The sequence below is a fragment of the Astatotilapia calliptera genome, chromosome 9 (assembly GCF_900246225.1).
Source record: "Astatotilapia calliptera chromosome 9, fAstCal1.2, whole genome shotgun sequence".
Taxonomy (NCBI): Eukaryota; Metazoa; Chordata; class Actinopteri; order Cichliformes; family Cichlidae; genus Astatotilapia; species Astatotilapia calliptera.
Window position 1 is genome coordinate 4,262,772 of NC_039310.1, and position 19,499 is coordinate 4,282,270.

The following is a 19,499-nucleotide window of genomic DNA, read 5'->3' on the forward strand; positions in this document are numbered from 1 at the left end:
GTGGTTTGTTCCATAATTTGCATCGTACAGTTTTCTGGTCCATGTCAGACTTCTCCTACCAAACCACGTCCGTGCTACAGAGCTAGCCCCTCGTTTAGGAGTAAGGTCCTTGATTTATTTGGACTGGTCCTTCTGTTTGTCATTTTGTCAGTTTATTTGAAAAGTCTCAACAGGATCTTGAGTAGGGATGGGTATCGTTTAGGTTTTATCCGATACCGGTGCAAACCGGTGCTTTTGAAACGGTGCCGGTGCTCAAACGGTGCTCAAACCGGTGCTTAACGAATGGAGAACACAAAATTGGTCCAAAAACCTCTCATGTTCAGCTGTTTTTTGTAAAAGATAACAATGTTAGCCTTTTCTGCAGCTATGGGGCATATATGGCATCACTCTTGGCTGGAAGCAGTGCTTAAACAATGGAAAAAACACAAACTTTGTCCAAAAACCTCTCATGTTTAACTGTTTTCCTCTTTTTCTTTGGTCATTTTAGCCTTTTTGGCCAGGGTGAAGGGAGTATCTGCCATCAAACAAGAGGACAGCCGCATGTAGCTATGATGATGTTTGCTAGTTCACCTTACCTGCATTAAATGTAATAACGTGGTTAGCCTACTCAACGTAAATTACACACGAACAGTAAGCTACTCACGCAGAGAAGAACGGCTGCTGCTGCATCATCATCCTCATCATTTCTGCTACACTGGCAGGGGCTAGGGGCCAGGACTCTCCTCTTCAGGTTTTTGGGGGGATGTTGCATAACAGGCAACCCACGCACAGTAGATGTGCACGGTGTGAGGTCTCGCAGCAAGCTATCAAATACGGCGCATTTCTGGGCTTTTAAAAAAAAACGCTATGCGTCGCCAGGTGTTTCATCAGATTCGAGGTGTTACCTCCTTTGACAGTATCCACAGTATCAGCTTAAAGCACTTGTTGCTGCTGAGTTTGCATCTTTTGCTGTGAAGTACAGCCAGACTTTGACCGCTTCGCCTTGGACATTTTTAATCTGTAGCTCTGCTCTAAAAGAACGTACGTCCCTGGCCCCGCCTACTATCCTCGGAAACATAAAATGATTGGCTAGAAGTGTATCACAGCTCAGGAAAAATAAGCACCGAAATAAAGCACCGAAATGTGCGCTGCTTTTCTGTCTGGTTACTACCGTTTATGTCAGAACTGGTACCCATCCCTAATCTTGAGCTTTATTGTGAAAGGTTTATATAGAAAATAAACAAACGGATGGATTTACCATTGTTGTTGCTAATGACTACGCCTGCCTGCCTGTAGTGGTTATTTCAAATATGAGAGGAAGCGAGAACTTGTGACCATCAAACGATGAAAAAATAAACAGTTTTATTTTGTGACACCACGAAACAAACAATAGCGCATAATATGAAACGATAGACGTCCACATATCGTCATAGATGGTTGTATCGAACAGCCCTAGCAGAGAACGCGTCGATGCTCAGAGAATAACCTGAAGCTGAACATCACCCAAAGAAGTCATAATGGACTGCAGGAGGCACAGACAGCTCCACTGCCCTCTCATGACACCATCACCCTGGTATAAAAGGCCCAGCAGCTGCACGTCCTTTGTGTCCTGAGGAAGAATAACCTGGACCAGAAGCTGCTGCTGGCCTTCTACCCTCCTCATTGGAGAGCGTGCTCTCCTCCTGCCTGCTGTTTGTACTCAGGGGCCACGACTGAGAACAGGAAGGCTGCAGACAGGGTCATTAACACCCCCAAATCATCACTGGCTTCCCTCTGCCACCCCTGGAGGCCATCATCAGTTCCTCCTGTCTCAGGAAAACCAGGTCACATCATTACAGCTTTAAGTGTTTAAGGTGCTAACTAAAAATAAAGACAAGATGATAGTTTATTAAATTTTAATGACATTTGCAGATTGTTTCGGTGAAGTTTAATAAACTCCTTGCTATCTAAAATATAACAGGACAACGGAGTATATTCTCGAGCATCTCACACTTCTGATAATCAGCTGTCTGCTTGACGTTTATTCAGCTGTGTAAAAACTATAATTTTAATCTCAGCCAAACCGATTTACTCAGGAACAAATAAAATACTAAAAAAAGCCAAACAATAACATTTTAAGTTATCTAAGGGATCTCAAAACTGGATTATAGATGGCAGAGAGTTGGTGTCGTTGGCTCTTTCAAAGGAAGAGTACCCAGCCACTGGTACAGATATGTGGACGACACCTGGGTCAAAATCAAGACACAAGAAGTGGAATCCTTCACTGCGCACATTAACGCTGTGGATAAAAACATCAAGTTCACCAGGGAAGACACAAAGGACAACTGTTTGCCTTTCCTGGACTGCGCTGTGCACATTGAAGAGAACGGCAAACTCAACATCGAAGTTTACCGGAAGCCCACACACACGGACCAGTACCTCCTCTTTGACTCCCATCACCCTCTGGAGCACAAACTTGGAGTAATCAGGACCCTACACCACCGGGCAGAACATGTTCCCTCTAAGCCTGAAGGAAAAAAGCAGGAACACACATATGTAAAGGAAGCACTCAAAACGTGCGGCTATCCTAAATGGGCGTTCTTAAAGTCAGCAAAGAGACACAGAAAAGAAGACCAGACACCAGCGAGGGGAGGATAAGAAGGACAGACGCAACAACATTGTCATCCCCTATGTAGCCGGTGTATCAGAGAAACTCAGGAGAGTTTTCTCCAAGCATGACATCCCGGTGCATTTCAGACCCAGCAACACACTCAGACAGAAACTGGTTCACCCGAAAGACAAAACTCCAAAACACAAACTTAACAATGTGGTGTATGCTGTACAGTGCAGCGAGGAATGCCCAGACCTCTACATTGGAGAGACCAAACAACCACTTCACAAGCACATGGCACAACACAGAAGAGCCACCTCCACAGGACAAGACTCAGCATCCATCTGCATCTAAAGGTCAAAGGTCACTCTTTCGAGGTTGCCAATGTTCACATTTTGGACAGAGAGGACAGATGGTTTGAAAGAGGAGTGAAAGAAGCATCTATGTCCACTGTGAGCGACCATCTTTGAACAGAGGCGGGGTTTACGACACCAACTCTCTGCCATCTATAATCAGTTTTGAGATCCTTCCCAGACGCCTTAACGCCCACTCACATCCTGGGCCATCTGACCTCAGGAATTCGCATGATAAGGTGGGGCCAGGTTTCACAATGAACACACCCGAAACTCTGGCTGATTGGGACCCACACCCAGTTTCCCACCTTGGCTCAGGTGATTAGAGCAGTGGTTCTTAACCTTGTTGGAGGTACCGAACCCCACCAGCTTCATATGCCGCATTCACTGAACCCCTCTTTAGTGAAAAATAAAATGTGATTTTTTTACTGGTGCACAAAATGAGCCATGCATGTCATGGCGAAGGCTCTGCCGAACCCCTGAGACCGACTCACCGAACCCCTAGGGTTCGATCGAACCCAGGTTAAGAACCACTGGATTAGAGGATCATCAGGGGGTCCTTTTGTCCCTCTGTGGGGGTCACTCCCACTAGGTTTATATCTGGGACTCTCCACCATTTGACCTTAGAACTGAAGAAGCTTCTCGGATGAGAGGTGAAACGTCTTCAAGTAACTTAAAGAAGTCCAGACGCTTTTCTTTGCAAGCTCCTTTGACAACATTTAGAAGTGTAGTTCTAATATAAGTGTTGTAGTTTGATCAGCAGAGACCGGAGCTGTGAGCATGATTGTGGTGAAGCTTCACTCCTGACACTGGACTTAGGAAATATTGTGAAATATTTAGAGAAAAGTCTGATTAGTTAAACCCAGAGGAAAACTTGTCCTGGTCAACATGAGCTTGTGCATCATCCCCTTTACTGGGACTGGTGTCAGAGTCATGTTTAATGAGTTTTGCATTATGGAATTAAATTAATGTGTGAATATTTCTCCAGCTTTACAAAGTCTGGCACAGATCTTTTTGTCCATTGGAGAATGAAGAGAATAATCCCCCAGAATACAGGTTCAGCTCAGAGCAGGTCTGCATAAATAAAGATAAACATACACACAGTTATATAACGCTCTATGAAAGTCATTTATTCCTTTGCTTTGTGTTGTTAGGAGGGGGGTCGTGGGAGGCTCCATGTTTATATAGGCAGTGAGAGGAAGTCTGAAAATACAGATGTGACAAAGATAATGAAAATAGAAGAATCACACACGTAAATAATAAATAAATCTATAAAGAGGGTCTGACTGGTCCCCAGGAGAACCCAGAGATGGTACAGAAGCTGATTTGTTAGTGTTCCCTTTGATTGCATCCTTTCCTTAATCTTTCCTACCTCTCCTCCTTCCTTGTGTGGTTTGATATTATGTTACGGGCCCCAGCAATGTTGCCACAATAACAAAGATGAAATCAAATGCTGGTAAAGTTCAGGAGCGATGAAGACACCGTGCACTCGGTTTGCCTTCCATCTCAGCAGTGGGCAAAAGTCCCCAAAGCAACTGGGGAGCACCTGACCTGACAGCAATAGTTCCACCTGTGATGTTGCTCCATGTCTCTGTCCTTCTGTGCAGTCCCTGTCACAAAGTAATAGATTACAGAAATTAGTCATGTTTCCAAAATAATTTGGAGTCGTCATAGTCACTGAAAATAACAAATATACTAATGAATTAAATTAAATGATTAACATAAAAGTGGACACATGGTTGGCCCACTGACTCTGAGTCAGCGGTGGGTTGATGGTAATAACTTCTCCTCTCCCTGTGCCGGCTCCTAAAGGCTACATAACTAATGCTCAGCTGGGACAAGAACTACATGTTGTGTTTAATCAGAACAAAGCAGCAAAGACAAAGATGTTTGGACCTGTGTGTGTTTGATCCTGCAGCTGGAGCAGCTGTCAGAAACCACATCTGTAATGTGGCACCGAGGACAGTCTGACTGACAGCTGGGACACTGTTTACATTCATTCATGTTTTAGCTGCTGAGCGTTTATGCTGGAGGGGAACCTGCTCACCTTGGATATGTTTCTGGTTCTGCAGACACTGCATCTGCTCATACTGGGACCAGTCTGCTTCATCAGGAGACTGGTCCTGTCCCCAGTGTGGAGAAAGATCCAGAGCTGGACTGCAGACAGCCAGTCAGAGCAGCTGTGTACAAAGTAAGACTGAACATCTGTCTGCTGATGGACTCATTTCTGAAACTGGACTTCTTGTGTTGTTCAGACATTGAAGAGTTTTCTTTCTGTCTTTCTTTCAGCAGATGTTGGTCTGCAGGAGGTTTTAGATGAACATAAGATCAGTCTGAGGAGGAGATGTGAACGTGTGACTGAAGGAAGTGATGCAACAGGAAGTAGAACCCTCCTCAACACCATCTACACTGAGCTCTACATCACAGAGGGACAGAGTGAAGAGGTTCATACCCAACATGAGGTGAGGCAGCTGGAGACAGCTTCCAAGATGGACGCCCTCCATGACGCTCCAATCAGGTGCCAGGACATCTTTAAAGCCTCACCTGACCAGCAGAGACCCATCAGAGTGGTTCTGACCAACGGCGTGGCTGGTGTTGGAAAAACCTTCTCAGTGCAGAAGTTCACTCTGGACTGGGCAGAGGGCTTGGAGAACCAACATGTCAGTGTGGTGGTTCTGCTTTCATTCAGGGAGCTGAACCTGATCAGAGATGAGCAGTACAGTCTTCTGGAGCTGCTCCATGTTTTCCATCCAACATTACAGAAGGTCTCAGCAGAGAAGCTGGCTGTCTCTCAGCTTTTGTTCATCTTTGACGGCCTGGATGAAAGCAGACTTTCATTGGATTTCACCAACAGGAAGCTGCTGTCTGATGTCACACAGAAGTCATCAGTCAGCCAGCTGCTGACAAACCTCATCCAGGGGAATCTGCTTCCCTCGGCTCTCATCTGGATAACTTCCCGACCTGCAGCAGCCAATCAGATCCCTCCTACATGTGTTGACAGGCTAACAGAAGTACGAGGCTTCACCGACGCCCAGAAGGAGGAGTACTTCAGGAGGAGATTCAGTGATGAAGAGCTGTCCAGCAGAATCATCTCCCACATGAAGACATCCAGGAGCCTCCACATCATGTGTAGCATCCCAGTCTTCTGCTGGATCACTGCTACAGTTCTGGAGCACATGTTGACTACAGAGCAGAGAGGAGAGCTGCCCAAGACCCTGACTGACATGTACTCACACTTCCTGCTGGTTCAGACAAAGAGGAAGAAGAACAAGTACCACGAGGGACATGAGACGAGTCCACAGGAGCTGACGGAGGCTGACAGGGAAGTTCTTCTGAAGCTGGGGAGGCTGGCGTTTGAACATCTGGAGAAAGGAAACATCATGTTCTACCAAGAAGACCTGGAGCAGTGTGGTCTGGATGTGACAGAGGCCTCGGTGTACTCAGGAGTTTGTACAGAGATCTTCAAAAAAGAGTGTGTGATCTTCCAGAAACCAGTCTACTGCTTTGTTCATCTGAGCATTCAGGAGTTTCTGGCTGCTGTCTACATGTTCCACTGTCACACCAGCAGGAAGACAAAGGTGCTGGAGGACTTTTTGAGCATAGACTGGAATGAGGAGGAGTATGATGATGATGATGATTACCAATTTATTCTGGATAATTTACTTACACTAGCCATGCAAAAGTCCCTCCAGAGTAAAAATGGCCACCTGGACCTGTTTGTCCGCTTCCTTCATGGCCTCTGTCTGGAGTCCAACCAGAACCTCTTAGCAGGTCTGCTGGGTCAGACAGAGAGCAGTCCAGGAACCATCAAGGGTGTCATCAACAACCTGAAGGAGATGAACAGTGAACATTATGATGATGATGATGATGATGATAAAATCTCTCCTGACAGAAGCATCAACATCTTCCACTGTCTGATGGAGATGAACGACCTCTCAGTACATCAGGAGATCCAAGAGTTCCTGAAGTCAGAGAACAGATCAGAGAAGGAACTCTCTGAGATCCACTGCTCAGCTCTGGCCTTCATGCTGCAGATGTCAGAGGAGGTTCTGGATGAGTTGGACCTCCAGAAGTACAACACATCAACAGGGGGACGACTGAGACTGATTCCAGCTGTGAGGAACTGCAGAAAGGCTCGGTGAGTCCAGATGTGATCATTAACATCATTGATTAGTGTAGATCAGTAGTGGAGTTCTTCAGATACACACAGCACTAAACGACTCTCAGTAGTTTCTCAGATAAAATAATATTTTGTGTTGATCAGAAATGTGTGTGTGCACTCAGCATGATGCTGCATTGGTAGTCGTACGCTGTGTGTTGTAGACTCACATCTACATGTAGTACCTGTGTGGTGTCATTAGGGGGCAGTATTTTAATCTGCTGCTGTTGGTCATTCAGACGCTGCTGTTAGACAGAAATAAGAATCTGTGGAGAGCTTCTTTGTAGTGAACTCTGATGTTACAAACAGAACAGACAGAACTACAGACACAGAGTTTAGTGGCACAAACATGGGGAGTGAGGATGAAGGTGCTGAGGAAGACTCTGGTTCACAGTGTGATGTCCTGATGAGTGACAGTGCTGTGGTTCAGAGTGGGGGTCAGAGGTGAACCAGCTGTGCTCTGCCCACAGTGGGACAAACTGAGTGAGAAGACTCTGCTGACATCTGAACATGTGTCAGATGTGTGAGCTAACGCTGATGTGACAGCAGCTCATGGATTCACTCTCATTCCTGCTGCTGCTCCTAATGTCTGACTTCATGTCCTCATTAATCACAGAGCTCATTGTTCAGTGTTTAGTTGTTGCTGCTGAAATGTCGTCCCTGTTTCCACTGATATTGATCCTGTTCAATGACACGTTTCATATCAGTGAATATGTTCTTTAGGACGTCCACTGACATGTTTAAGTGTCCTGCTGGAAATCAAACCATCCATGAAATCCATGAAAAATCCTTTTAGTGTTTCTAACTTCAGCCTCTGTCCTCTCTCTCTCTCCATCCTCCTCACTGCTGCTTTCACTGATAATCACACAAACATCGTATTCAGCTACAAAATAACACAATAACATCATCTGCTCATCATTATTATAAGAGCAGGATCCATGTTTGATATCAGAGTAACACACTGCTTGGTTATGTGCAGTCATCATCAGTGACTGGGTCAAACAGAAGCTCTCTGATTGGTTGCTGACCTTGGTCACCTGTTTGTGTTGCTCTCTCTTTGCTGTCTCCATCCTCTCTCTCCTCTCTCTCCCTCTCTGTCTTTGTACGTCACTCAGGTCCAATGGAAACAGTGACCTTTACAAACCAATCAAAGACGAGCTGATCCATGTCAGGTTATAACAACATATAAGTGAAATCAGCTCTGATATCAGCAGCTGTGAGTTCATCATTATTGTCCAGTGATGAGATTTCTGCTGCGTTTGGTGACAGTCAGCAGGTTTTTCCTGCGTGTGGACGTGAACAGTCGTACCTGACAGCAGGTAGCAAACAGAGATCATCTTTCCAGCTGGAACTCTTCACTGAGCTCAACTCATTCAAATGTTCAAAACAGGAAACAGTCCAAATGTGTGTCTTCACTCTGACTCTGGATCAGATCTCAGTGATAGACTGTGGACATTATGGAAGCCTAAACGTGACACCATCTTCCTCCTTCATCTGCAGATTAAAGCCAAACAAAGATTCTCATTCAAAGTCTGCAGGTCTGAGAGAGACTCAATCACTGTGTCGTGTCAAACACAGTAAGAGGAGCTGAAGCACAGATGTGAAGAGCAGATGTTCATCAGATTATGACCTCACTCTGTTTTGTCTTCATATACATTCAGTCTGTGTTTGTAATGCAGATTTCTGCTTTTATAATAACACATTTTATATTTTCTATAATCACAGACTGGTTGACTGTTGTCTCTCAGAGACTGACTGTGAAGTTGTGGCCTCAGCTCTGAAGTCCAACCCCTCCCATCTGACAGAGCTGGACATGAGTAATTTCCTGCAGGATTCAGGGATGAAGCTTCTGTGTGCTGGACTGGAGAGTCCAAACTGTCGACTGCAGACTCTGAGGTGAGTTCACTGACTGCAGCTGTTGTTGTTTTTCTATATTTCAGGTCTTTGATGTTTGAAACTTTCTTTAGTTCCTAAATGTTCAGGATGTGTCTGAAGACAAACATGAAGAAGTTTGAGTGCTTTCAGAAATGTTGTGTCTTTCCAAACGACTGAACAACAGTTTTTCCTTTTGCCTCCAAACAGAAGTGACAGACTTGAGCAGGGTTCATTTAAAGGCTGACAGAAGTGGAGTGGTGACGGGGAGATGTTTGACAGGACAGTGTTTCAGCCTCCACAGGTTCATGTTGTGCTCCATCAGTCAGTGACGATGAAGTCAGCACTGATGAGGCTATAGACCAGGGGTCCTAAATCCCAGTCCACGAGGGCCGGTGTCCCTGCAGGTTTTAGATCTCACCCTGGGTCAACACACCTGAATCACATGATTAGGTCATTACCAGGCCTCTGGAGAACTTCAAGATATGTTGAGAAGGTAATTTATCCATTTAAATCAGCTGTGATGGATCAAGGACACATTTAAAACCTGCAGGGACACCGGCCCTCGTGGACTGGGATTGGGGACCCCTGCTATAGAGTGTGTGAGGGATGTGAATGAGGATGATGAAGATCTGATGATAGCAGATAAAAACAGGCTGCAGAGACTTTGAGCTTGTGTGGAAACAGAGAGAAAGGAAAGACATGAATGTCGAAGCTAATGAAGGTGAATTTAGGAGCTGTGATGATGTTCATGTATCAGAAGCTGATCTGGCTGCTACAGAGACGACCCACACAGCTGCTGTGGTGAGGTGTGTTAAAGCAGAGGAACACAGAGCAGCCCAATGCAGGCCCAAACATGACAGCAAAGCAGGACTCAGAGACTGTGAGAGGATTTCAAACAGAAGCTGGAGAAGAGAAAGGACTCTGTTGGACTACAGAAAGCAGGCAGCTGAGACCAGTCGCAGTGTTTCCATGGAGCCCAGTCAGAGAAAGGACTCTGAACATCAGGGTTGTCCTGCTGATCCAAGTCCAACACTGAGTTTGTCAAAACATGTTTGTCAATCATTTTGTTTGGTTTCTGAGGAAAATGATTCAATAACTTGCTGCTAATACACAACATTTATATTTCCTCATAACCCTCTTTTGTCTGACCATTTGATCCCATTTGAATTTGCAATAAAGGATCCACAGAGTTTGGTGACAATAATGACAGTAGATGTTTGTGTGCTGGAAGCAAATGAGTGTGTGATGTTCTTTCAGTGTTGCCCTTTGTAGACGCTCCCTGAGCACTGGTCTCACAGCCAGCTGCACATAGAGACCAGTGTTGTTAGTCCAGGTCAGAAGATGACTTGTTGCAATGAAAATGAGCTTGTAGTTTGTCTGCTTTAATAATGTGACTGGGAGATGTTAGACTTCAAATAAGTTTCTTTTTTCTTCACGCTTCACCTTTAAAGGAAAACACGACTTTTTCAAGTCTTTGTCCTGTTTTTATGATAAACGTGGGACTTGAATGTGAAACATTCAGTTTTTTCTCTTATTGTGTTTGTTTGAAGCTGCTTCCTGTTGGCTTCAGCTGTTTGGAGTTTCCATTTTCTGAACTTCTACATTCTGAACCTTCTTCAGCTCTGAACAGATGATGAAACACTGAATGATGTCAAGCTCACACTTTGTCTAATAAACTTACATCTTTCATTCTTTATACAGATTGAAGCGCTGTGGTTTGTCAGAGATCAGCTGTGAGTATCTGGCAGCAGCACTGAAGTCCAACCCCTCCCATCTGAGAGAGCTGGACCTGAGTAAGAACAACTACCTGCAGGATTCAGGAGTGAAGCATCTGTGTGGTTTCCTGGAGAGTCCAGGATGTAAACTTGAAACTCTGAGGTCAGTCAGCATGTTTTAGTTGTGCTGAGATGAATAACAACAACAACAATCATCTTTATTTATGAGCACATTTAAATACACATTACAGCGGTATACCAAAGTGCTTAACATAAGAGACAGAGAAGTGGCACGAGTATTATAATGTAATATACTCACAGGTCAATGCCACTAATACACAGGGGTAGTATAAAACGTAATAAAAGCACAAGCCATAAAAAATATGTATAAAGGAAAAATAGGGTCAGTGTAAAAGTCAGGTGCGAGCATTAACAAGCAGGAAAGGCGAGATTAAACAAATAGGTTTTTAACCGTGATTTAAAAGATTGGATGGAATCGGACGCCCGGATCACAATCGGAAGGTTATTCCACAACTCTGGTGAAGCCAGGGCAAAGGTCACCTCTAGACTTCAGCCGAGATCCAGGCTGCACCAAGAGTAACTGAGTAGACGATCCTAATTCTCTGGCAGGAACATACGATTTAAGGAGTTCCTTAAGGTAGCTCGGTGATGTGTTGTTGGTAATTTTAAACGTAAGCAGCAGTATTTTAAATTGGATGCGGTATTTATTGGGTAGCCAATGCAGGTCAGCTAGAACAGGGGTGATACAGGCAAACTTCCCATTTCTGGTCAGAATGCGTGCCGCAGCATTTTGGTCCGTCTGCAGTCTATGAAGGAGGGCAGAATGAAGACCAAAATAAAGTGAGTTGCAGTAATCCAACCTTGAAGTAACAAAGGTGTGGATGAGCTTTTCCAGGTCCTTATGCAGAACATACTGCCTAGAATTAGAGATGAGACGGAGTTGGTAGAAACTAGATCTAACTACAGCAGACACTTGTTTATCGAGTTTGAACGAGCTGTCAAGCAACACGCCCAGATTGCTAACAGTGTCAGAAAGGGAGCTGGTAAGGGAACCAAAGGCATCACGAAGTTGGCCACGAGGAACGTTGCTGCCAAACACCACGATTTCAGTTTTCTTGTCATTTAGGATAAGAGAGTTTGCTAGGAGCCATTCTTTGACCTCGCGCATGCACTCTTGGAAACAGTGTAAGGACAAAGCAAGATCATCATTTAGTTCAAAGTAGATCTGTATATCGTCAGCATAGCAGTGGAAAGCGGTGCGGTATTTCTCAAAGATTGCGCTTAGAGGGAGCATATACAGTGAGAAAAGAATAGGGCCCAACACAGATCCTTGAGGCACGCCACAGCAGACAGGTGCAGCGGAGGAAGAGCAAGTGCCCAGGTTGACAGAGAAGATTGGAGAGGTATGATTTAAACCAATCAAGGGCAACACCTTTAATGCCTACAGTATGCTCAAGCCTCGCTAATAAGATGTTGTGATCTACCATATCGAAGGCCGAGGATGAATCCAAGAAAACTAGGACCGCAGAGCGTCCATTATCAGCAATTAGAAGAAGATCGTTAAGGACTCTAAGCAACGCTGTTTCGGTGCTATGATGTGGTTTGAAGGCAGACTGGAATTTATCATTAATGTCGTTCTTATCCACGTAGGATTTCATAAGATAACTGGAGTTTATCTTTTCTCCACCTCCTCTCCTCGCGGCGACACACACATCGTAAGGCGCGTGTAGAGTTGTTTAACCAACATTGAGAATAAGTTCTAGGGCGCTTCATTTTAATAGGTGCAACAGTGTCGAGGATAGAGGAGCATATGGTGTTGGCAAAGTCCTCAGAGATGACCGAGAGGCAGAACAATCAAATGTAGTGGATGCAGAATTCAAAAAAGAAGCAGAAAAATTTGCCACAGTTTCAGCATTAACTGTACGCATAGGGCGAAGGAGGGCCTCAAGGTGCAGTTCAGTATTACCTAAGTCAACATCAAAGATGACCGGGGAGTGGTCAGAGAACCCAGCATTGTTTATATCCTTGATGCAAATGTCCAAGCCATATGAGAAGACCAGGTCAAGGGTATGGCCTTTAGCATCATACCCTGGCCTTGGGTTGGATCATTAACCACCTGAATGAGGTTAAAAGATTCAGTTAATGCAAGAAAACCTTTAGATAATGGGTCGTTCTTACAGCAGACATGTATATTAAAATCACCAGTAATAAGAACACAGCCATATTGAAAAAGAACAGATCCTAAAATGTCAGCGAGTTCAGAGATGAAAGTCTTGTTGTATTTAGGCGGACGATAGACCACAACACACAGAGTAGTCAAAGAGTCAGTCGTCTCCAGTAGCTGTGCTTCAAAGCTAGGGTAGGTAGGGAGGGTAGCAGCCAAACTTTGTTTGTTTTTAAAAACCGAAGCTAAGCCACCACCTCTGCCAGTGAGCCTCGGCGAGCTACAAAAGACACAGTCTGCAGGGAGAAGCTCAGAGAAGGGGATGAACTCACCGGGACAAGTCCACGTCTCCATCAGGAGTAAAACGTCCAGTCCTGCGGCGAGGAAAAAGTTATTTAAAAGAAAAGCCTTGTTCGCCAGCGACCTGGCATTAAATAAAACCATCCGTGTGACGCTGAGGTTGTTGTGATGGATGCCACGACCGGAGGATGTTATCCAGGACCGAACAGGGAGGCAAGCCACTGGAAGGGCTGGGTAGGTTTGAAAACCAGCGGGGCAGATCCAGCGGTGGCTCAGCAGTTTAGCATCAGGGCGGCCTCTGCAGGAGGGGATAAAGCGTAGAATATCCCGGCTTGCATATGGATAATCCGTAACCTTGGCTTTGAGGTAAGCCTTAAAACAGACGCGAAAACCACTCCTTTTACCCCGTTTCCTGTAACGTTTCCTGTGCAGGTTGGAGTGAGGTAGGCAGGACATACTGGTGAGGGAGTCTGGCCATAGAGGGGTGGCATCACCCAGGGTCCAACATGGATCCGGGCGATGGGAGTAAGAGAATCGGAGATTCAAAAGCATATGTCTGTCGTATGTTATTAGTGCACAGCCACCTAGTGAGCATAAAACCAAAAGCAAAACAATAAGGAGTACTAAGCCAAGGCACAGGCGAGGATGGCGTGCCATACACACCGGCGCCATCTTTTGGCATGATGTGAAAGTTGTGCTGACACTAAACTGCAGGCATCAGGCTGATATTATACTGATCCACACTGAGGATCTTCATGGTAAAGTCTGTGTTGTTAGTCCAAATCAGATTAATCCAGTCACACAGGATGAGAATAATGCGATGAGAGTGACGCAGGTAAAGATAAGGTTAACAGCTGTTCCTCCTTTAATGTGTAGAGTCGACAAAAAAGACTGGAGAAATGCTACATGGCTAACCTGAAGCTAACCTGAGAAACAGTACTGATGATTCCTACAAAGTGTTTAGTACGAGTGGAGTTTGGTAGTACTGTGTGTGCACAGATGGACGAGCCACCCTCAGTAGTACTGACATGTAAGAAATGTGTCGTCATGACTACAACTAACCTAAATCTAAGTGAATAATTCTGTCTGAACCCGAACAAACTGGAAATGAAAGATATGGAAAAAACTCAAATAACTTCTGTGAGCGTCTCTGCTCTAAAGTGTTTCTGCCAGAAAGAGCTGAAGGCCAACTTCTCCTACTGCTTCCTTTGGCCAAACCATGACATCAGAGCTAGGTGATTGGTCAGTTTCATGATGGTCCTGAAAGAACATTAACGATGATGTTAATTAATTCTGATGTACAAACAGCAGCAGCACAGTAAGTCTGCATTTGTCCTGCAGTTTCAGTCCAACACTGAGAGTCTGTTACTGGAGCAGTTTGGCCCTCAGCACTTAAATTACCACCTCTGGATGTTCAGTGTTGAGAGTGTAGAGCGGTCGAGCTCCTGAGGAGCAGCCTTTAGCAGTTTAAACTGATCCAGGATCTGTTTGTTCCTCCAGCTCCCTCTGATACAGAGCTCCCCAGGATATCTGCTTTATCAAGAAAACTCTGAAAGGTTTGTCCAACAGTGCGGGAAACATTTCAGAGAATATCTCTGAAGCAGAAGCTGAACATAGTTGAACAAAGCCAACAACAAAAAATGTTATTCATGCAAGTAGAGCTTTACAGTACTCTCACCTGCTCAGTGTAAACACATTGATATATTTTCCATGGCAGAAAGCAGCTCTGGTAACCATTTCAATAGGATTATTAAAGACTTGTTTCAGAGACGGGGATGATATGAACAAAGTTTCTGTCTCTAACCTTTTGGACAGACAACACGTTTTTGTTTCCTGAGCTCCATCAGCTGTTATCAGTGCACCTTATTTCCTAAGAAGGAGTTGGATTGTTAGAGGAAAGTCACAAGTATCACTGTGCATCCTCTTCATTTAAGTGGCAGATTATGTTGATCCTTTATGATCGCATTACTTTTAACAACTAGCAACAAGCAGAAACAAATAGAAGTTAAACAGTAACTGACCAAAAGACCTTAAGGAACCCTCATTGTGTTTTTCATTACATCTAAAACTACTTGTTGAAACTTAGAAATGTCTCCCCTTTGGGTATAATGGAAACCAGTCTACAACCTTATCTGTTAAACTAACTGGATCATGAAGTCTTTGACTTAAGATGTCAAGATGTACCGAGTTAAAGGTAGCAGTGAGATGAAGCAGGACTGTGATGAAGTCACAAATCTCTGAATTTCTTTAAAACAGAGATTAAAGGAAAACATTTGATTAGATTTGTATTGAGACTATATTTTCTTTACTCAGACTGAGTCAAACCTTTTTGTTGTAGAAGACAAACACATTGTGATTACTCTAATATTAGATCATGTGTTCAGCTGTTTGGAGTATGTTTCGTGTCTGAGCTGCCTGCTGTTTGTATCTAAGCTTTGATTTGACTTGATGTCAGCAGCAGACTGATGTGACGATGAACAAATAGATTTAAGTTCTACTAACTTTTTCAACTCTTTTACGTGATTCTGTGTTGTTGGCGGTTTGTGTGGTGTGGAGGTGACGTGCTGCTGGCTGCAAGTAGGGCTGCCAGGATTAGTCGACTATCAAAATCGTCGACGACTGATTTAATAGTCGACGCGTCGTTTGAAGCTTTGTAAGATCACAAAAGACGCAGGAATAATAGCAGGATTTAAGAGTGTAATAACGAACTGAAACAGAAGATGGCAGCACTGCATGTACAAGGATGACAGCTGCCGTTAAACTCTGAAGAAGAAGAAGCTGTGTCCCAGAATTCATAGCGCGGCCCAGCTTAGTTTCCAACAATGGCGGCAGCTAGTTAGTTTTAATGTTACTCTTATTATTCTTTCTGGGTCACAAAATAAACGTTTCACATATTTTCAGGCGAGAATGTAGCTGTGTAAACCTCAAATATCTGCTCAGTTTATCAAGACACCGCATATTTTCAAAAGCGCGCCGACGTTTTCGGAGACGTCTGTTACCCACTAGCTCGATAGCTAGCCGGGGCTAGGCTCACTAGAGCCGTGAGAACACCGGACTCCCGGCAGATCGTTTTCAAACCCACCGCCGTCTTTCACTACTCAGGTTAAACATATATAAGTCACTTAGATAACTTAAAATGTTATTGTTGGCTTTTTTTTAAGTATTTTATTGGTTCCTGATTAAATCGGTTTGGCTGAGATTAAAGTTATAGTTTTTACACAGCTGAATGAACTTCAAGCAGACAGCTGATTATCAGAAGTGTGAGATGCTCGAGAATTTACTCCGGTGTCCTGTTATATTTTAGATAGCAAGGAGTTTATTAAACTTCACCGAAACAATCTGCAGATTTCATTAAAATTTAATAAACTATCATCTTGTCTTTATTGTTAGCACCTTAAACACTCGTGGCTCAAGAGTTGGGAGTTCGCCTTGTAATCGGAAGGTTGCCGGTTCGAGCCTCGGCTTGGACAGTCTCGGTCGTTGTGTCCTTGGGCAAGACACTTCACCCGTTGCCTACTGGTGGTGGTCAGAGGGGCCGGTGGCGCCAGTGTCCGGCAGCCTCGCCTCTGTCAGTGCGCCCCAGGGTGGCTGTGGCTACACTGTAGCTGCCATCACCAGTGTGTGAATGTGTGTGTGAATGGGTGGATGACTGGATATGTAAAGCGCTTTGGGGTCCTTAGGGACCAGTAAAGGACTATACAAATACAGGCCATTTACCATTTAAACACTTAAAGCTGTAAGCTAATGATAGTTATATAAGAGCAGATGCTGCTGGTGCAATAAGCTGTAGTTTTACGTCCAATGGATGATGATCTGACTAGTCAACTAATCGCAAAAATAATCGGTGACTAGTCGACTATCAAAATAATCGTTTGTGGCAGCCCTGGCTGCGAGGCAAACTGCCCCCTTGACCTTGTTTTACAACAACAGAATGATGAGTGTGTCTGATCATGTTTGAGAGAATCTCCCTGATGAGTACAGATGTGGACGAATTAGGAATTTATCTTCATGTTTTGTTCTTTATTCAGATTGTGTGGATGCAGTTTGTCAGAAACCATCTGTGCTGATCTGGTTGCGGCTCTGAAGACCAACCCCTCCCACCTGACACATCTGGACCTGGGTGAAAACAACCTGGGGGCTTTGCATATGAAGCAGCTCAGTCTTTTCCTAGAGAGTCCAGACTGTAGATTGAACATCCTCAGGTCAGTATAGAGTAACAGCGGCACTTTCTCATAATTACATTTAACAATTTAAGCCTGAGGCTACAGTCCCACACACCAGCATAAACCCTACACTAATGAGGACACACACGATCTTTCTCTTACTATTTCGGTGTGAACACAAACCTGACAATAGAAAGCAAAGCTCCTAGGCTCAGGTGTCAGGAGGTAGAGCAGCTACTAATCAGAGGGGTGGTGGTTCGATGCCCGTCTGCTCCAGTTTGCATACCTAATGTTGGGCGAGATGCATCCATCGGAGGATGAATGTGTGTGAATGTTAGATAAAAAGCACTTGTGTAGGAAAAGCGTAGAAAAAAGTGCTTTGATGAGTCAGTGAATGAGGCAAGTTGTATAAATATGCTTTGAGCGCTCAGCTGGAGTATAAAAAGCTCTATATAAAAACAAGTCCATGTACCAAAGATGAAAACCAGCACAAAGAGACTTTAAAACAGTCGAAAGCTGCCTAGCTGGGGTCCCTTAAACCACCTGATAAACATTCAAGTGCATGCAAAGCTGTGCCATGGGTCCTTTACGTCACAATCTGAAAAAGGTGTTGGAGATAACATTTTGTATGGCTTGATCACAAGAGTTAAGATAGTTTCTTTACAACTTTCCTCGGAGTTTCCCACCCCTGACCAATCCCCTAGATGTTGTTGTTTCTGTTCAGTGGCCCTGAAACACTATCGTGTTACCGATTAATGAGAAGGTCTACATTCTGAACCTCCTTCAGCTCTGAGCAGATGATGAAACACTGAAGGATTACAAGCTCACTTCGTCTAGTAAACTTACATCTTTCATTCTTTATTCAGACTGGCCAACTGCAGTCTGTCAGAGATCAGTGCTTTTGTCTCAGCACTGAGCTCCAACCCCTCCCATCTGACGGAGCTGCACCTGGGTAGAAACGACCTGCAGGATTCAGAAGTGAAGCCACTGTGGAGTTTTCTGAAGAGTCCACAGTGTCGACTTCAAATTCTGGGGTCAGTCACCACGTTTTAGTTGTGCTAACAATAAACAGCAGGCTAACAAGATGCTGACCGACAGGTTTCCATTAAAGGTTGTAATCTGTATATGAAAAAGTGCTTTGGCTCAGCAGGGATCAGCTTACAGGTAGAATCCAGCTGCTGGATGGGATTAGCATGTCATAGCTATCTACCAAACTGCTAACTGGGGGGTTTCAGGCCATCTATGGATCATTCTTGCTAACTGTTTACTCAGCTTAGGCTCACAGGGCTGCAGCCTGTGCCCCAGCTGTCATAGGGCAAGAGGCGTGGTCCACCTGCACAGGTGAGCAGTCCATCACAGGGCCAACAGACAGAGAAGCACTCTCTCACATCCACACCTACAGCCAATGTAGAAGCACCAATGAACCTAAGCAGCATTTCACTGGACTGTGGGAGAACATCCAACCTCCACAGAAAGGCCAACAAGCTTCAACCTACAACCTTCTTGCTCTAAGGCACTAGTGCCAACCACTTTTCCCCATTTCAGCCCAAATCCTGCATCTTCCCGTTTCTGACTCCAGGCCAGCTCCACTAACACTTTCTCATCAGACACTGCCACCTAGTGGAGGAAGTCTTAGTTCCATTTCAAGCTTCAGATTACAGTTAGTTCCTTTACAAAGAGGTGGAGGTGGTGGGGCCACAGCACCATCATCACTGAGTGCCACAGGACACTTAACCAGAGGTGGGTCGAGTAGCCAAAAAATGTACTCAAGTAAAAGTAGCATTACTTTAAAATCTTATTACTCAAGTAAAAGTGAAAAGTAGTCGTCAAAAAAGTTACTCAAGTGAGAGTAAAAAAGTACTTGGTGAAAAGACTACTCAAGTAGCGAGTAACTGTTTGAAATGTCAGATTTATTTTATAAATAAAAGCTATCAGACAAACAAAAATAAATAAATATACAAAGTTTAGTATTTTCAACAGGAATATTTGTAAAAACACCAACAAAATAAGGCACAACAATTCTAATGTCCAGGTTTCAGTTTTTCACAACATGAAGCTTTTTTCACCAAAACCTGCAGTAAATAATATAAACATATAAACAGTGCAAACGATTTCCAGGTACAAGATATGCTGTGAACTTTATATTCATGTTTGCTCCAAATGGCTCAGCAGCCTCAGAG

The 19,499-nt window shown here is 44.3% G+C and overlaps 1 protein-coding gene across 1 annotated transcript; it reads left to right on the top strand.

Annotated features, from left to right (window-relative positions):
* The first annotated feature begins 4,657 nt into the window (after positions 1-4,657).
* On the top strand, positions 4,658-18,662 carry LOC113029860 (NACHT, LRR and PYD domains-containing protein 3-like). Its single transcript, XM_026180888.1, has 7 exons — positions 4,658-4,697; positions 4,901-5,113; positions 5,212-7,060; positions 8,807-8,977; positions 10,658-10,834; positions 17,185-17,358; positions 18,186-18,662. Exons 1-7 carry the CDS (start codon positions 4,658-4,660, stop codon positions 18,370-18,372), a joined length of 2,811 nt encoding a protein of 936 aa, XP_026036673.1. The 3' UTR covers positions 18,373-18,662.
* Positions 18,663-19,499: the final 837 nt, after the last annotated feature.